This window comes from Lycium barbarum, chromosome 9 (genome assembly GCF_019175385.1).
Source record: "Lycium barbarum isolate Lr01 chromosome 9, ASM1917538v2, whole genome shotgun sequence".
Classification (NCBI taxonomy): domain Eukaryota; kingdom Viridiplantae; phylum Streptophyta; class Magnoliopsida; order Solanales; family Solanaceae; genus Lycium; species Lycium barbarum.
This window is the reverse complement of record NC_083345.1, coordinates 74,533,187-74,552,566: the sequence shown is the minus strand read 5'-3', so window position 1 is coordinate 74,552,566 and position 19,380 is coordinate 74,533,187. Positions and strand designations below refer to the sequence as shown.

The window sequence follows — 19,380 nt, the reverse complement described above, 5'->3', positions numbered from 1 at the left end:
TAGATTTAATGCTCGTCAGATCACTTGAAAATAGAGCTTGAAATGGGAGTGGGGAAAGAAATCCAATTGAGAATTAGCTGTTTTTTAAATGTTGGATTCTAGTCGAGAAGCTTGATGCATGAAAATGCTCGGAGGGAGTGGGCAAGCTGTGGCTGTCGGACTTCCTAAGGTCTCTGACACTTCCAAGAATAAGGTGGAGGAAATGATCCTTCAACTATGAGTCCTGACTGGTTCCTTTTTTTTTTCCTTGGGTTGGATCAAGTAATATTTGGAAAATGCAAATTCCTTAAGTTCATCCTCAATGAAAGAGTTGGTTCGTGCAGGATAAGTAGCCTAAGTTAGGAAAGTCAGCATGATTAACTAATTGAACGCATTTAGTACCTGAACTACCATTCAATGTGAAGATTATCCTTTTTATATGGATATAATGGCTTTAAGCTTTACTTACGCTGTACCAGATGGGATTTCTCTTCATATTCGTTTCTGATAATTTTTTAAAGTCTCAAGTTCGGATTACAATTTTATAGAGTGACATTGGGATGTTCTCTTACTGTCTCTCATTTGATTCTTCTTTAAAATGGTGATTTATAGGCTATGCTCTCTGGAGAACCGAGTGTTGTAGAAGGTGCTGCTTCTTTGTTGAAGGCCATTGTTACTAGGAACCCCAAGGCAATGATAAAACTATATAGCACTGGAGCCTTTTACTTTTCTCTAGCTTATCCTGGATCCAATCTCCTCTCAATTGCTCAGCTGTTCTCAGTGACTCATGTTCATCAAGCATTTCATGGTGGGGAAGAAGCCGCTGTCTCCTCTTCTTTGCCTTTGGCAAAACGCAGTGTTTTGGGTGGGCTTTTGCCTGAGTCCTTGCTCTATGTTCTGGAACGTAGCGGTTCTGCTGCATTTGCAGCAGCAATGGTTTCTGACTCTGACACTCCAGAGATTATTTGGACGCATAAGATGAGAGCTGAAAATCTTATCCGTCAGGTTATTCATACCAACAGGATTTTGATGTACCTTCCTTGTATCTTATCAATATTGTGAGTTGCTGCTAAACTTTACCTCTTTCTCTGCAGGTCCTTCAGCATCTTGGTGATTTTACACAGAAGTTGTCACAACATTGCCATTCTTTGTATGAATATGCTCCTATGCCACCTGTGACGTATCCAGAGCTGAGGGATGAGATGTGGTGCCACCGTTATTACCTTCGCAATTTATGTGATGAAGTTCGCTTTCCTAATTGGCCGATTGTTGAACACATTGAATTCTTGCAATCGCTGCTGGTTATGTGGCGAGAAGAGTTAACTCGGAGACCCATGGATCTTTCGGAAGAAGAGGCTTGCAAAATATTGGAAATTTCCTTGGATGAGGTATCAAGAGATGATGCTCCCAAAAGACAATCACAGGAGACGGTTAATATTTCTAAGCAGATTGAGAACATTGATGAAGAAAAGCTCAAGCGACAATATCGAAAACTTGCAATGAAGTATCATCCAGACAAAAATCCTGAGGGGAGGGAGAGGTTTCTGGCAGTGCAGAAAGCTTATGAACGGCTGCAGGTAGTTGCTTGCTCCTGATTTAGTGTTTAAACTAATGATTTTCCATTTTACCAAAATTTCATTCTGAAACCTCAAATGTTGAAGTCAGGAGAGTGAAAGGTTGGCAGACAGTTGGCCAGGAATTACTTGATATGTTATGGTCTCAATCTCCAATACCATTTTCCTATAAGCTGTGTGTTCTTTCTTTTTTTCGTATTGGTAACACATTTTAAATAAGCTCATTGTGTTAATGCAATTGTGAGTAGGGTTTGTCACTTGTAAGCTAGAGCTAGGAGTTGAAGCCTCGTGACTTTTGCCTTCTAATATTCTGACATGATGTGCAATCTTGAAGTGTTAACAGTGAACATACTACAGTTGGTAGAAACAGTGAGACCTTTACTACCCTTGACCCCAAAGATTGCTGGTTATGTGAAATTTAGAGGTGATAAGGGCCGTAAATGTCTTTTTTTTTGGATGAAGTAAGTTATTTCATTGAAAAAAGGCATCAAGCAGATGCATAATTACAGGGGCTAATTACTAATAGACAAAAGCAAAAGAGAATTATAAGCGTTAAATGTCTTAAATAACATTAAAACTCTACTTTTATCACTTTAGCAGATTTGGTTTCCAAAAAAGGACTTCCTTTAGACAGTGTGTAAATCTGGTAAAGCGCTGCTTTGATTGTGGTTAATCTTTTATTTTTATGAACTGTCCGAACAGAAATTGAAGTTTTCTAATTATTCTGGTCCGTCAATGATAATCATTGAGGTCCGCCCTTCCCCAGACCCCGTGCATAGCAGGCTTAGTGCACTGGGCTGCCCTTTTTGGGTCCGTTAATGATAATCATTGTGCTTGACATTCTGTCTTCTTATCCTACTTCCTTGCCCCCCTTATGCGCTCGTTTTAGTAGACACCCTGTCTTCCGACAATCATGACTAGATAAAGTCCTGTCTTTTATAAGACGGTGGAGACGTTTGAGAAAAATATCAACTAATGAGGAACTAATCCTAATTGATGTTACTTCTACAGCTGGAATTGGGGAATCCTGTGGGAGTGATGGTTTGTAGAGTAGTTACTAGACTTGTGCTTACTGTGCTATAGCAGGAGATGTGAATCCTAGGGGAGTGGTCTTCTGTAGATTAGTTCATGAACTTGTGATTGTTTTGTGTCTGCCCAACTCTTTACGGACATGCCAATCTTATACAAAAAGTACCGTTATCTAAAGTAACCTTGCAGGGGGAACTCCATATAGCATTCTAAGTTCTCAATATGACAGAAATCAGACCTATTACCTCACTGCAGTGGCTTGTACACTTGTTTTGCTGCAAAAAAGCCCAAGGGGAAACCTATTAGAACTGTGGGCCTCCCCGTCTACTAGTCGACCTTAAGTGACTACAGTTAAGAGGATCCACCAATAACTTAATGACTTGCTTCGGTCATCTAAGAGGTATGACCTCTGATCGACCCTATTATAGAATGACCCTATTTTACGCACTTCTACACTATGTAGGCAAGGCCAACTACACAAGCAAGAAGGCTTCTGGGACTACCCCTACCCTTAAGATAAGACAGTTCCTCAACCACCCCAGTTACAACATTCCTTTGTGTTGCGCCTAAAATCTCTGATTGTTAGGGATCTAGAAGATTTCATTAACTGATCACCAAGCAAGAGAGACGCTTTACATGATGCAACTGTGTGCAGTTGTAATATCTTAGAGAATGTTACAGTCGTCCTTCATTGGTTGTTTAAGGGTTTCCAAAGGATTTTCAAACGTCCTTTGGATGCTCAGATTTTGTCACATAATCTAGCAACCTGAGAGGAAGTAGTTAATCATTAAAGCCGTTGAGTTGAAGAGGTTAAATGGTTTTTTAGTGTTTTATTTGACCTGTTAATTTTTTAAGAAAAGAGAAGCAAATATATATATTAATTGGATGACAAAATGTCCTCAAAAGATTATGAAATAGCTATATACTTCTGTTTTCCTGGTAAATCGAACAATGCATCTATGATACACCAAGACGTTATTTTAGAAGAATACATGCATGTTTTAAGCCTCTCAAAATCCTAGCCGATTGTTATACAAGTTAGCAGGTCTTGCTTCGGTGCATCACTAAATGAATGAATTGAATGGACATCCTTCTCCCAGTATTGATTGAGTTAAACGAAAGACTTGATAATATAAGATAAAGGCATTGTCATACCCTAATACCACCTTTGGATATCTAGAGTAGAAGAAAGTCTTTATGAGTTAAATGAAATATAAGTCGAAAGTGAACTCTTTTCTTCGATGTATTTGTGACTCTTCAAAAGTCTTTTATTTTTCTCTCCATATTGACCAAATAATCCAGAATGGTCCGATCTTTCTTAACCTTCTTTTCCTAGATTCCAACCTATATGTGTAGGAGAGCTGATTGAATCATCATTTTTACCATTTAGCAGTGAGAACTCATTGAATGTTGCCCAAATTTCCATAGCAATGTTTCGGTGCAACATGATGTGATCAACGTCTTTCAGCTGCATGTCTTGTACGTAACCAATAACAGTTTACCACAATACATTTTTCTAGTTTTAAATTGTCCTCTTTCAAGAATCAAGATAGTCTACCCTGCTGCAAGACCACCCAAAAATACATCACCCTTATCTTGTGGTCTAGCATTCCATAATGAGCTCTAAAAGGATCTCATTACCCCAGGGTCTCCAATGAAGAAAATAAAATATTGGAACGAAATACAAGAAACATGTCAGTATGAAATGCAAAAAACAATTATTTTGACAGAAATTGGAAAAACTATAATTAAGCTTTATGTATGGAGGTAAACTCATGTCAATCAAGTTCAAAGACCATTTTAAATTTCTGACTTATATGAAAATATCTAGTTTTAGGTTCTTGATGGCTTGTTTATACAATGAATACTGATGCAGGGTGTTTGATTATCCTGCTTCGGTTGAGGAAATGGGGTTTTGTCTTCTTATACGATCTTTGTTAAGTATCACCCCATGAACGAAGTTTTGGGGTTGAGTTAGACTTAATATTCATTTCCTTTACATTGTTTTAAAGTTAGGTACCAATCTTAGAACCTGCGGGTTATGGGCACAACAGACTTCTGCTAGTGTAGTCACCGGGAACGTTCAAAAGAAAGCATTGTTCCCGAGCAATATTTTGATAGCTTAATCTGGTTATGAGGTTGTAGAATTTCAAGAAGAAGTGGAAGTATTCTTTGTATTTCTTGATAATTTACATCCCATGACAATGGATATTTATACAATAAGTCCTATAACTAAATAAAGAAAGAGAATATTACACAATCATTACATAATCAATCTATATCCATTACTCCTATAATTATGCCCATATCAATCAACACTCCCCCTCAAGTTGGGGCAAAGATGTCGCACATGCCCAACTTGCAAACTAGTGTATGGAAAGTCCGTTTGGTGAGGCCTTTGGTAAACACATCAGCTAGCTGCTTTCCTGATGACACATGGAACAAACTCAAGACACCATCTGTAACTTTTTCTTTGATGAAGTGTTGATCAATTTCAACATGCTTTGTTCGGTCATGCTGAACTGGATTATGAGCTATACTGATTGCAGCTTTGTTGTCACAATACAAGGAAATCTTTCCCTTTTCAGAAAATCTCAATTCCTCTAATAGCTTTCGTAACCATAAAAGTTCACAAACACCCTGAGCCATAGCTCTATATTCTGCTTCCGCACTTGATCTAGCAACAACACTTTGCTTCTTGCTTCTCCAAGTGACCAGGTTTCCTTCTACGAGTGTATAGTAACCGGATGTAGATCTTCGGTCATCTAGAGATCCTGCTCAATCCGCATCTGTAAAGGCTTCTATTTTGAGGTGACTATGTCCGGAGAAAAGTAGACCTTTCCCTGGCGCAGACTTCAGATACTGCAAAATGTGAAAGATAGCGTCCATATGAGGATCTCGAGGATCATGCATGAACTGACTCACCAGGCTGACTGAATAGGCTATATCTGGTCTAGTGTGAGAGAGATAAATGAGTCTTCCAACCAGCCTCTGATATCTCTCCTTATCAACTGACTTTCCAATTCCACTTTGTAGTTTGTGATTGCTTTCCATGGGTGATTCTGCTGGCTTGCAACCTCTCGTACCAGTTTCTTTCAAGAGGTTCAGAATGTACTTTCTTTGGGAAATAAAGATTCCTCTATTTGATCTAGCAACCTCGATACCCAAGAAGTATTGCAATTTTCCAAGATCCTTGATCTCAAATTCTTGAGCCAACAACTTCTTCAATCGGGTCATTTCCTCCTTGTCATCTCTTGTCATTACTATGTCATCAACATAAACTATGAGAAGAGTGAGTTTACCCATTTGATGTCTTATGAAAAGAGTGTGATCAACATTGCTTTGTTGGTAACCGAAAGAGATCATTGCTTTGCAGAATCTGTCAAATGAAGCTCTGGGAGACTGCTCCAGTCCATACAAGGCTTTCTTCAGTCTGCATACCTTTCCTTGACTCTGTTTATTACCAAAACCAGGAGGAATCTCCATAGACACTTCTTCTTCTTAGTCTCCATGAAGAAATGCATTCTTCACATCAAACTGTTGTAAGTCCCAATCAAGATTAGCTGCACAAGACAAAAAAATTCTAATGGTGTTCATTTTTGCAACAGGGGCAAATGTCTCTTGATAATCCACTCCATAGGTCTGAGTAAATCCCTTAGCCACCAATCTCGCTTTGAATCTTTCAATCGAACCATCAGCTCTATGTTTCACAGTGAAGACCCATTTACAACTAACTAGTTTTTTGTCTGGAGGTGGTGTGACAAGTTCCCAAGTCTCATTCTTTGACAAGGCCTTCATTTCTTCAAGCATAGCTTGCTTTCATTTGGAATCTGCAAAAGCTTCCTCCAATTCTGGGGAATAGACACAGAAGAAATAGACAAGGCAAAAGCTCTATAGGAGGGAGACAAAGAATTATAAGAGGCAAAGTTAGATAAAGGGTGTTTGGTGCAAGATCTGACTCCTTTCCTGTGAGCAATAGGCAAATCTATCTCATTAGAAACTATAGATGACTCACCAGATGAAGGAGGTTCGGCTTTGGCAGATGCATGATAGCTTCTTCTGCTCTATTCCTCCTTGAGTAAGTTATCAAATCAGGCCTATCCAAACGACCAATAGTCTCCCCCTGAATTCTTTCTCCAATTTCATTTTCTCTTGTTTCAACAATGGAATTAGGAAAAACCATCTCTTCTTCCTTATAATTCTCCCCGTGAAGAGGTGATGGTGTAATACTGAAATATGACTCAGATTCTCGAAAGGTAACATCCATGCTGACAAAGGTTCTTCGGGAAGGAGGGTGATAACATGTGTACCCTTTCTGTGTTGGAGAATACCCAATAAAGACACACTTAAGAGCTCTAGGATCAAGTTTTCCGGAGTTGCTAGTGTGAACAAAGCAAACACATCCAAATATCTTGGGAGGAACAATATAGTCATTTCTACCCTTTAAAGCTTCCAAATGACTCTGAAAGTTGAGAGTTTTAAGTGACATTCTATTGATGAGGTAGGCAGCTACTAGAATGTCATCCCCCCAGTAAGGTTTCGGTAGATTCACGGTAAACAAAAGGGATCTTGCTACTTCTAACAAATGCCTATTTTTCCTTTCAGCAACCTCATTTTGTGCACTAGTATAAGGACAACTAGTTTGGTGGATTATCCCAAAAGACTCCAAGTAAGCTCCAAAAGTTTTATTCATGTATTCTGTACCATTGTCAGTTCGAAAGATCTTTATCTTAGCCTCAAATTGAGTACAGATCATCTTATGAAATGACTGAAAACATGTGAAAACTTCACTTTTGGCTTTCAACAGATATACCCATGTTATTCTAGTGCAACAATCAATAAAAGCAACAAACCATCGACTACCAGACAAAGAAGGTGTTTCAGTAGGGCCCCATACATCAGAATGAATGGTCGAAAAAGGAATTGTGCTTTTATTGTCACTCAGAGGATAAGAGTTTTTAGTGTGCTTGGCATATTCACAAGCATCACAAGACAAAGATTCAAACTCAGTTCTGGAAAATAAACTAGGGTATAACCTTTTTAAAGCAAAAAAGGAACGGTGTCCCAACCGTCTATGCCACTGCATTATTTCTTGGTTGACATCCTTATTTGTTCCTAAATAAGCCTGACCAGAATCTCGAGCTCCATTGATCAAATATAAGCCATCATACAATCTACCACTGCCAATCTTCTTCCCTGTTTGAAGGTCCTTAAAAACACAATGATCAGGAAAGAATTTTACACTAAAGTTTAGTGCTTTTGTGATAGCGCTAACAGATAATAGATTAACAGGAAAGTCAGGAACATGAAGAATGGATGATAAGGTAATATCAGGGGTACAAAGGAGTGAACGTGTTCCAGAGACAGGGGTTAGGGAGCCACACATGTGACCTCTTCAGACCATTTTCCAACTAGTTCACTATGTTTGTGGGAATTGAGACTCTGTTCCGAAGCCACTATCGAGTTTTCTTTTAGTTCCGGCAAAGGAAGCTTTTTTCCAGCGAAAAAAAGACCCCTCCCGTAGTAAACTCTTTGTTGAAAAAAAATCTCAAATTACCTCTGGTATATCAAGGGTCGGCACCATTACTCGGACATCTTTCCCCTTGGCCATGAACCTCCTTTGGATTTTTGATTTACTCAACTAGGGCAAGAATATTATATAAGATACTTAAATGATTACTTCAATTTGAAGTATACTTTAGAAAAATCGTTGCATTTTACTATGACTTTGCTTTACTATTACTTTATTTTCTCAAAAGGCGCATGTACGGTTCCTAAGGGATACAATTTTACCCTAATCAACCGAATTTATCGAGAAAGATTACTTTTTTTAGGCCAAGGGATTATAATGCCATTTAACTACTTTATTTATGAATTTCATAGTAATAGAAATCCATGTCCTACCGAGACAGAATTTGGAACTTGCTATCCTCTTGCCTAGCAGGCAAAGATTTACCTCAAAATCACATTGGTTGATTTTCATAATTTTCTAGCGACCCACACTGCTCTGGCCATATCCCCGCGAGGTCTCTAAGTGGTCGTTTGGTAGTTAGCCAAAATTATCCCGGGATTATAATCCCGGGACTAATTTATCCCACTTCTTGGGATTATTTTATACCATCTCCCCGATGGGATAAAATAATCCCAGGATAAGTGGGATAAGGTGGGATATCCCACCCTTCGGATAAGGCTTCATTTTGTACCGTGTTTGGTAGGAGGTATAAATTTATCCCAGGATAAATTTATACCTCCTACCAAACACGGTACAAAAAATTAGTGCTGGGATATCCCAACCTATGCCATGCACCAAACGACCCCTAATAGCTTTGTGGGTAACAATTTTTAGTTTGTTCTCTTGATTACTTCTGTTGATTCTCTTGCAAAACTTTGAGGTTATTCTTTCGTTTTCTAGATATTTGTTTTTGAACTCTTTTCAACCCAATAACATGTCATAAAGATTTGAGAAATTTGGCTGCAAGAAAATGGAATCCAAAAATTTCTCAAAAAAGAAAATGGAATCCAAGCATTGGTTTGTTGGTTGGTTTCCTTGATTATGTTGAGTTTCTTTAGCACAAGACACTTAAATAGACGTCTTCTTAGATAGCGTCTATTGTTCTGACATGTAATAGTATAGTTTTTCCCATATTAGTTGACTGAATGAGTTGTTGTCTCCTTGTATGTTACTGTACAATCCTCACCTCATGAGCTAGCTTTTAAGGTTGAGTTAGACCCAATGCCTAGTTTCTACGAACGCAGATATTGTTGAACGGTGAATAATAACATATTCATTGTTATGTTGGGATGGCCTGATTTAGACGTATTTTATGACTAGTTTCACATGTTGCAGTAGACTTTTAATCACCAGCCTTGATTTTGTAGTAACAATATTTCTATCTCTAATGAAATGGAGATCATTTATATCTAAGCTGAGGGCATTTCTGTCTAAGTGTAATTTGAGCTCGAATGTCTGCACATATGGTATGCATGAAACACTGATTAAAAGTCCCCTAATAGAATCCTTCTTCATTTGTCATAACTTTTGTTACACATCGCTACACAGTGAAATTTTCTTCTTATAACAATCCCTCTATTAATCTATGACCAATAAACCATCTCGCCCGCGTACCAAGTGTCTGATCAAATCTTTTGGCCTTTAGTTACAACTTACAATTCTACTTTAAATATATATCAATGAATGTCTGTTCCAGCTATATAGGAGCTTGATTTTTCATTTCTTTTGCTCTGCAATTTTTGAGGGCAAGGATAGGAATGCTACAAAATTTAGCTTTGCCTTTAAAGAAAGTGGAACACTCTTGAGGAAACCTGAAGAGGGCATGTGCAGATATTCTAAGTTTGGAGGGAGTAAAATATAGCTTCTAGATGAGTTTACTAGACGATATAGCTTTGACGATATTTGTTTTCTTACCAGGTCCGTTAAATGCACATATATATTTACTTCTATCTCCTTACTTTTTTCTCGCTTAAAATTTTTGTTCAGGCTACAATGCAAGGACTGCAAGGTCCACAGCTTTGGAGACTATTGCTTCTATTGAAAGGACAATGCATTTTGTACAGACGACATGGAGATGTATTGGAGCCATTTAAATACGCTGGTTATCCAATGTTGCTAAATGCAATCACCGTGGATAAAGATGACAACAACTTCCTTTCCTCTGATCGAGCATCTCTTCTTGTTGCCGCATCCGAGTTGATATGGCTAACGTATGTTCTCTGGATATAACTGAATATTTGTTTTCTATACTACCCCCTTTCAGCTATTTGAGCTATTTCCATGCTTTTTAATGTCTCAGGTGTGCATCTTCTTCACTGAATGGTGAAGAACTTGTAAGGGACGGCGGAATACAACTTCTTGCAAATCTTCTGTCCCGTTGTATGTGTGTAGTCCAACCAACTACTCCTGCAAGTGAACCATCTACTGTCATTGTCACAAATGTGATGAGAACCTTTTCAGTGTTGAGTCAGTTTGAGAGTGCCAGAGCTGACATGCTTGAATTTTCTGGCCTAGTTGATGATATTGTACATTGTACTGAACTTGAGCTTGTACCACCTGCTGTCGATGCTGCTCTTCAGACGATTGCTCATGTTTCTGTGTCCTCTGAATTTCAAGATGCCCTACTTAAGGCTGGTGTTTTGTGGTACGTGGAACTTTTTGATTTTCACCCTTTTCAGATGAACTGCATAGATTACCGGAACCACTGATTAGAATAGATGACTCATGGTACTTTCTGGATAGTGTCGAAGCTTTTGTTTCTTAGGATTTCCACTTTCAGGATGAGCTAAACAGGTGATGTGACTGGATCTGCTTTTGATTTTACCTTTGTTGTATAAGTTATTTTCTGTTGAACTCAAAAAGGACTTTGAAAGCTTGATTTAGGAATCACTTATTTATAAATGCCGTATAGTACTCAAGCTAACAGAATATTTTGACAATGAGTGATTTATCTGCGATGGTTTCTCGCCATTTACAGAACAGGAAACTGTCAGCTATTGCTTTATCTTTAGCTATTTGAGTTGACAGGTTATCAATCTTGCTGCTCGTATCCTACCGGTTTCATGTAATACATGCTTATTTTCTGAAATAGCACTTTGCTTTATTTATATGCTTCCTAAGTACTAATTTGCTAATAACTTATGCAATCAATTCCTTGCTTTAGGCTCTTTTTGTTTTTGAAATGGTAAGTATTATTAATGTCAAAACTATCACTAAGGTGCTGTGATTACATCCAACAAGAGAGAAGAAAAAACATAAATGATTGAAACCCCAGAAAAACAAAGCTAGGCAAAAGATTCTATGAATTGCAATAGGGGTTCGACATCATCTATCAATTCCACTTTACACAAAAAAGAAATCAAAAGTATACATTCAGATCTGATCTTCATTATATAGCTGTTGTTTTTGCTTCAAACGTCTTCTATTCCTTCGCCTCCAAATGCATGCAGGTATAGATTCCCCAATCCTTCTTCAGTTTCTTAGGTAAGCCCTTTTTGTACCAGCATAAAAACAAGTGATGCTTGCTAAAGGGGGCAATCTTCCTCCATACTCTCCTTCCATACTGTCCACCATATGCTTGCTGGTATAGTCTGCCACCAATCTTCCTCTGCCTCTCTTCTTCCAATGCTCTTCCAGGTTCTCAAAAGTTCCAAAGTTGTTCTTGGCATTTCCTAGTTAACCCCCATCATACAAAAGAACATGTGCCACAGATTTACAGTGTCTTACAATGTAGGAATAGATGTTCATTGTTCTCAGCTTCTTGTCCACAAAGCAGACATCTTGAGCAAATCTGAAAACCTCTTCTTTGTAATCTCTCGTGAGTTAAACATGCTCTCCTAATAACCAGCCATACAAAACAAGACAACCTGTTAGGAATTTTAACTTTCCAGATGAATTTCCTTGGCCAGATCAGTGTCGCAAGGTTCCATCTATTCAAATTCCAGTAAGCTGATTGACTGAGAAGGATCCTTTATTGGAAAGATTCCACACTGGTTTATCAGGGCCCTCCACATTGCCTTTAAAGGAGTCCAGACAGTGTAGCAAAGCAGTGACTCGGGACTGTATCTTGTATGATCATTGGCCATTTTCTGAAAGAATTGGTGTTTTTTTCCCCTTGCTTCAGCCATAAAACTCGGGATTTGTCTCCGCCGCTTTGGATTTGTCCTCCATTTCCATTAGAATGCTAGCTTTTTCTAACATGACTTCTTCAGTGCTCTCCCTATCTTCCACAATTCTATCCATGTGTTCAATCTTCCCCAGTAGATCCTTTATCCTGATTTCATAGACCACTCTTTCAATTTCAGCAGCTTCAGCTTTTTAGCGAGAATTAAGTCTGGCCTACCTTCTACAATAAAGGAGGACTACCAACTGTCCATCATATCCACATATCCCTCTTGTTCAAGCCACCAGTTATCAAGTTTAAACTAGCTGGTATTCTTTGCTTTTGGATCATTTTGAGTATCAGAAAATAGCAACTACTTTGTACTCATTGAATTTCTAATAATCTACAATATATAACTCCTCGAATCCTTATTATGTGGCATGGGTGGACTGGTGAGGTATTGCCATTTTTTTAAGTTTAAATTGGATTAATTGTCTGGAAAAATCAAACATGAAATCTTTAAGAATTTTATATAAAAGTCTTTCTGTCACAATGCTTAGATTTATTAAAATACTGTTACCTAAAATAATGATTTATTAAAATAAGTACCTAATAGATAACAGAATCTTATCTATAAAAATAAAAGTAAAATAAAAATAAAAAATCATAGTCAAAACCATGAAGCGGGGATCGGAGTTGCGGCAGAAGTTGCAACTCACCCTCCAACAGGTGCAGGGTTCCGATCTATCAAAAGCCGCCCCTTCTATCTTCCTCTCCTACTATTCAAGGGCCCTCTCCACCCTTAAAATGAACCAAGAAATTTGACCTATAAGGTCCAACTTTTCACACAGGATGGATGTAGTATAATCTAATGCCCGGTCCATTCATGTTGAATTCTTTATACTTTTCTTTTTAAGACATGGTTTCAGGAACGCATGGTATTCTTTTTCTTATGCTTTTCTGCTTTAGGTACCTGTTGCCACTGTTGTTTCAGTACGATTCTACTGCAGAAGAGACGGACAAATCTGAAGCTCATGGTGTTGGTGTTAGTGTTCAAATTGCAAAGAATATGCATGCTGTACGGTCAGCTCAGGCTTTGGCAAGACTTAGTGGCTTGGGTACTGATGAGAATCAGACACCATATAATATGGCTGCAGCTGATGCACTTAGAGCTTTGCTGACACCAAAGCTTGCAAGTATGCTGAACGATCAATCTCTCAAAGACTTATTGTCCAAACTGAATTCAAACTTGGAGATCCCCGAGGTGATTACTGCAGATCCTTTAACTTCACTTGGTGGATCTTTCTGTTTCATATGCAGAACTTAGATTTTTTTCTTTTACAGCTTTCTTGAGTATGATACAAGGATAACATTTTTAAATGGGGATTGCCTCCATTTTGTTGTTGTTTCTCATTTGTCTAGAGCTGCAGGAAGGTCAATTTCTCCTGCAGGGAGTAACAAAAAGAAGGCGCGAAGAATAGACAGTTCTGATATTGGTTCAGCATGTTTTGCTAACGATTCATACTTTAAAACACTATTTACTCTTGTTTCGTTTCTTTTCTTATTGTAAAGAAAACATTTAAAGATTAATATGGGGAAATGCTCCTGCATACAAGTGGTACACAGAAAGTTGACATTCCACAAAAAAAACGGTTCTCCACAAAATGCACCCAATACTGTATACTAACAGGCAACTCGTGAGAATTAGTCCTAATTTGTATAAGAGTATTCACTACCCCTTAGAGGTGCTTAAGATTTTTTTTTTTCCTGAACAAGACTTCTCTTGAGAAACTTTCTCTGTGCATGTGAATGTCATCCTTTTGATGTACTTTTGAAATGTTGTTTCGCATATTGCATTCATAAACTTATGGTTGATAGACTGTTTGTTTTCCTCCTTTTCACTCTTTTTTTTTTTTTTTGATTCATAATGTTCAATCTGATTTTCTTGGTCCATCTCAATTCGCCATTGGTTCCGAATGCAGATAATTTGGAACACTTCAACCCGGGCAGAACTGTTAAAGTTTGTCGACGAGCAGCGTGCTAGCCAGGGTCCCGATGGTTCATATGACCTGAAAGATTCACATTCCTTCACATATGAAGCATTGTCGAAGGAACTTTTTGTTGGAAATGTATACTTGAGAGTGTACAATGACCAACCGGATTATGAAACTAGTGAACCTGAAGTCTTCTGTGTTGCTCTTGTTGATTTTATATCATGCCTAGTACGGAGTGATGCTGCAGTGGGATCAGATACTCCGTCAACCTCTGGGGCATCAGAGTTCCAAAATGATATGACTAATGGATCACATAATGAAGAGCAGCTATCTAATGATGATTCAACTCCTTCAGATGTGAAACAGATGAAGAAAGAGGGAAATGAATTGGTTAAGAAATTGCAGTTTGCTCTAACTGCACTCCAGGTACACATAGGAATCATTTGTCCTGTTGAATATGTTGATCTGATGTTTGACATATGCTATTCTTTCTTCAGAATCTCCTGACAAGTACCCCAGATTTGGCATCAGTTTTTTCTGCAAAAGAAAAATTATTACCAATTTTTGAATGCTTTTCTGTTCCTGTTGCTTCAACAACCAATGTCCCTCAACTGTGTCTGAGTGTCCTGTCACGCTTGACAACACATGCTCCTTGCTTGGCGGCAATTGTGTCTGATGGATCCAGTCTGCTCCTTCTATTGCAAATGCTTCACTCCTCTCCTAGCTGTCGTGAAGGAGCTCTCCATGTTCTGTATGCTTTAGCTAGCACGCAAGAGCTTGCATGGGCAGCTGCAAAACATGGTGGAGTGGTCTACATTCTCGAACTTCTCTTGCCTTTGCAAGGTAATTTGCTTTCCTGGCATTCTCTTCTAGATCAATATCCTAGACAGTTTTAAAAATTGAGTAATGTTGTGCAGAAGTTCCTCTGCAGCAAAGAGCAGCAGCTGCATCGTTGTTGGGAAAACTAGTTGGGCAGCCAATGCATGGACCTAGAGTTGCTATAACTCTGGCCAGGTTTCTTCCTGATGGCTTGGTATCTGTCATCAGGGATGGTCCTGGTGAAGCTGTTGTGAGCATTCTTGAACAAACGACAGAGACTCCAGAACTCGTGTGGACTCCAGCAATGGCTGCTTCTTTGTCTGCTCAAATTGCGACCATGGCATCAGAACTATATCGTGAACAGATGAAAGGCAGTGTTGTTGATTGGGATGTACCTGAGCAGGCAACCGGCCAACAGGAAATGAGAGATGAGCCTCAGGTATTGATTGATACATGCAACATTTGGCTCCATTTTCTAAAACTATTTTTTTTTTTTGGTTTTAATGGAGAATTTTTATTGTGATGTAGGTTGGAGGAATCTATGTTAGGTTATTCTTAAAAGATCCAAAGTTTCCTCTTAGAAACCCGAAGCGGTTTTTAGAAGGACTATTGGATCAATATCTTTCATCAATTGCTGCGACACATTATGATGTCCAATCTGTTGACCCTGAACTTCCTCTGCTTCTATCTGCTGCTCTGGTGTCATTATTACGCGTGCACCCTGCTCTTGCAGATCATGTTGGATTTTTAGGATATGTGCCAAAACTTGTGTCCGCAGCGGCGTATGAAGGGAGAAGAGAAACAATGGCTGTCGGGGAAGTGAAAAATGTCGACCACTCCAAGGAAGCATATGAAGCTGATTGTAGCTCAATGCAGCCTCCTTCACCAACGCTACAAGAGCGTGTGCGTCTTAGTTGTTTGCGTATTCTGCATCAACTTGCAGCAAGTACAACGTGCGCTGAAGCTATGGCAGCTACTAGTGTTGGGACACCCCAAGTATGTGCTTTATCAATGCATAGCTTAGAATAAGTTGATTGATTTTTGTTTCAGTTTCTGCTCTTTAAAGTACTTAAAAGAAAATACTTTGCTGCAAAGTCATACTTTAACTATCATTGTGCCTTTGATGGCTCGCTCAGGTTGTTCCCCTTTTGATGAAAGCTATCGGATGGCAAGGTGGAAGTATTCTAGCTCTTGAAACATTAAAACGTGTAGTTGTTGCTGGAAACCGGGCTAGGGATGCGTTGGTTGCTCAGGGACTCAAGTGAGTACATAATTTAATTATGTGACAAGTTAGTTTTCGTACTTAGATTTGTACAGATATCTTGGGGTTGCATTAATTCCTTTTCAGAAATAATTGTGGTAATTTCTGGTCACAGATTTCACCTATCAAAACAAATTCTTTTCCACAGATTTGTGTTGGGAATGACAGTCTTGATCAAGTACTATTTTATGAATGCGTGCTGTATGATTCGCTGTCGTCATTTTTTCTTCTGGTACAATAGATCCCCAAAGGAGCAAGTGATACAAAGTCCACTGGGTGCAGTTTTGAACCAATGCTATCGTTAGGTTTAGCCAAAGAAGGTAGAGGATTGAACCTACTTTAAATTGGCATTCATCCACACACGCTGAAAGGGGATGGGTAGAAAGAGGATAAGTCGGTTTATAAGTGTTCATACATATCTTGTAATTGTGAGGAAACGATAAAAAAGAGGTTTTGGGAATAACTAAGGGTGAAAAATGCTCCCGGACACTTTTCCCTAGCTTAGCATATCCTAGCCCTTCTTCTCAACAGAACTACATTTTCAGAGGGAGTCTCTGGAAGCCTTGGCCGGAATCAAGGTTGGTTTTACCTTCCAAATTATATCCTAACTAGTATAGATGAGATGGGAGACAACACAATTTATTTTGCAGTTGGTTTCAAATCCTATGGTATAACCAGAATTGAAGAAAGAACTGGAGTGTGGTATGATTGGGTGGAACAAAGTCAAAATATGATCGGAAGAAATACATTTAGTCGGAAGACGATGGGGTGCCTACACTTTAAAGGAGGATTCAAAAGTGAAGGAGAATCACGTGAGAAGATTGATGTTCCAAGATATTTTCCTGAGTTTTTCTGCTTGAGGAACTATAACAATCACAGACATTATATAAGCATCATAAGTATACATGGAAAGAGGAGATCAGTAATAATGGCCCATCATCTCTGAAATGGCATTTAATATAGGGTGGATGGAAATTGCAGTTAAAATAGAAAGTCCATTAATGACAATGTGCAGAAGGCAGTTGGTTATATTTGTTTGCAGAAATACAGAGGAAGGTCTGCTCTACTCGCAAAACTGTCAGGGCATAAAGAGAAATGAAGTTATGGTTCATGAAAAAAGTGGTACTCCATTATAAGCGTATTCGAAGGAACTAGCCCCATTCAAAATGAGGTTCTTTGAAGGAGTGTGGTGTGGTTGGTAGCTTTCCAAAAGGAATCTTTGATATCCCTACGCTCTTAGAGATTCATCATTGGCCAACAACACTTGGAAGCAGACACATGGAGTCAACATTTATGAAATGGGTCACAACCAATTTATCTTCGAGTTCTCTTCGAAGACAACTGCAGAAGATCTCATTAAAGGACAATGTGAAAGTTTCATCTGCCATGGTGGACACCAATAGTGGGCTCTATCTCGAAATTTGATAAGGTCAACTAAGTGTGGATCAGGCTATTAGGACTTCCAGTTCATATATGGTCTCAGAAGTCGGTGATCATTGCGGTGGTCGGTTACAAACATAGGAGAAGAGGAAACTTAGGAAGCACAAAATGGCAAGGTTGAAGGTAAGAGGGGAGGAGACCCTGTTCTGTAAGTGGTGAAGGTGGAATTTGAAGGGATTATTTTCTCGTTTTAAGTCGCGTGAACCGCCAGTGAGAACTAGAGCCGGAGAAGATGGAGACAGATGTCTTTGGACTCCAAGCTATCTCAAATGCAAAATACATGAATTTACACGTGGCTCATCACGTGAGTGGAGGTTTTAATAGTGACCCCTATACAGGAAAAAAGATGCCTACTCTTGATTAAAAAAAAAAAGAAGGACAGCCTATTAATAAGAAGGCACAAGGCTTAGACACATTGGCCCAATGCATTTCGGAAGATAGAACATTGAAGAGTTAATATTAGAGTCCAGACCAGATCTTTTTTATGAAGAGTTAGTGGCTAACTCTTTCTTCTGAAAACACAAGTGTAATGAACTACGATGGAGAACTTACATTGAAAGAGGAAGAAAGAAATAGAAGTGGAAGAGGAAGAGAAGGAATTAGATTTTTATACACCAATTTGGGTGCATCAGAACGTCATCAGATTACGCAAGGTATTTGGGGTGGACTTTCAAGGTTGTGAGAAAGAAGCTCTGGAGATATTAATGAAAATTGATAATAAGAGACAAGCAATTATGGAGGGCTCAAGTCTGCTGGTGACAGTATCTCCAAAAAGAAAGGGAACTAAAGAATTGGAAATTTTGGATATTGGGAATAAGTTCAAGAGTAATGGAATGGGAAGCAGGGGTACTTGCTGTCTAAGATTAATGAAGGTTATCATGGAATGCTAGGAGATTTAATAGCATTAGGAAGAGGAGGTTTATTAAGAGCTTATACATAGTTGGAAAACTGCTGAATTTCGCTTGCAAGAGACTGAATTAGGAGGGAATATTAGGAAAATTGTAAAAGTAACTGCGGGATAACAAATGGGGAAATTGGCACAATTGAAAGCCCGTGGAACTAAGGGGATATTGTTTCATTGTGCGATAGGAGAATATGGGAAGGAGAGATTAGTAGCTTGGACTCATTCTATCACATATGAATTCACCGGTAAGACCCATGATTTTACCTGACATTTATCTAGTGTTTATGCTCCAATGACAGAAAGGAAAGAGAAGAAGTATGGTGGGAAGTTGGTGCTGCCAGGGGAATCTTTATTGGGCCATGGTTGTATGTGGGGACTTCAACACTGTTAGGTTCCCATCAAAGAAGAGGAACCGTAACAAAACTACTAGAGCAATGACTGGATTGTTCAAGTTCATTGAGGATATGGGGTTGGTGGTTTTTGCAACTGTTAGGAGGTTCACTTGGAAGAAAGGTGACAGGCATGAAGTACCAGCTAGACTGGATAGATTTTCATCTCTGATGATTGGGATGAAAGCTTCAGAAAATATCAAGCAATTAATCCTTGAGTTACTTCAGATCAATCTCCCTTGATGCTTCAATGTGGGAATTGGGAGCCAGTCAAGACTAATTTTAAATTTGGATATTGGTGGTTGCCGTCGAAGAGTTTCAAAGACGGAATGCTAAGTGGTGACTGGTGAGATTATTTTGTTTGTGAAGGAACTTAA

The 19,380-nt window shown here is 38.8% G+C and overlaps 1 protein-coding gene across 3 annotated transcripts in view; it reads left to right on the top strand.

Annotated features, from left to right (window-relative positions):
- LOC132608959 (dnaJ homolog subfamily C GRV2) overlaps positions 1 to 19,380 on the top strand; it is a 48,594-nt gene that overhangs the window by 18,008 nt on the left and 11,206 nt on the right. For 2 of the 3 annotated variants that reach the window (XM_060322780.1, XM_060322782.1), the window contains exons 11-20: positions 592 to 984; positions 1,074 to 1,556; positions 10,081 to 10,304; positions 10,394 to 10,738; positions 13,166 to 13,460; positions 14,179 to 14,616; positions 14,688 to 15,033; positions 15,108 to 15,448; positions 15,538 to 16,005; positions 16,146 to 16,270. In XM_060322780.1, coding sequence (XP_060178763.1) covers positions 592 to 984; positions 1,074 to 1,556; positions 10,081 to 10,304; positions 10,394 to 10,738; positions 13,166 to 13,460; positions 14,179 to 14,616; positions 14,688 to 15,033; positions 15,108 to 15,448; positions 15,538 to 16,005; positions 16,146 to 16,270 — 3,458 coding nt within the window. The remainder of the gene's footprint in view (positions 1 to 591; positions 985 to 1,073; positions 1,557 to 10,080; positions 10,305 to 10,393; positions 10,739 to 13,165; positions 13,461 to 14,178; positions 14,617 to 14,687; positions 15,034 to 15,107; positions 15,449 to 15,537; positions 16,006 to 16,145; positions 16,271 to 19,380) is intronic. The other variant, XM_060322781.1, reaches the window with a different exon arrangement.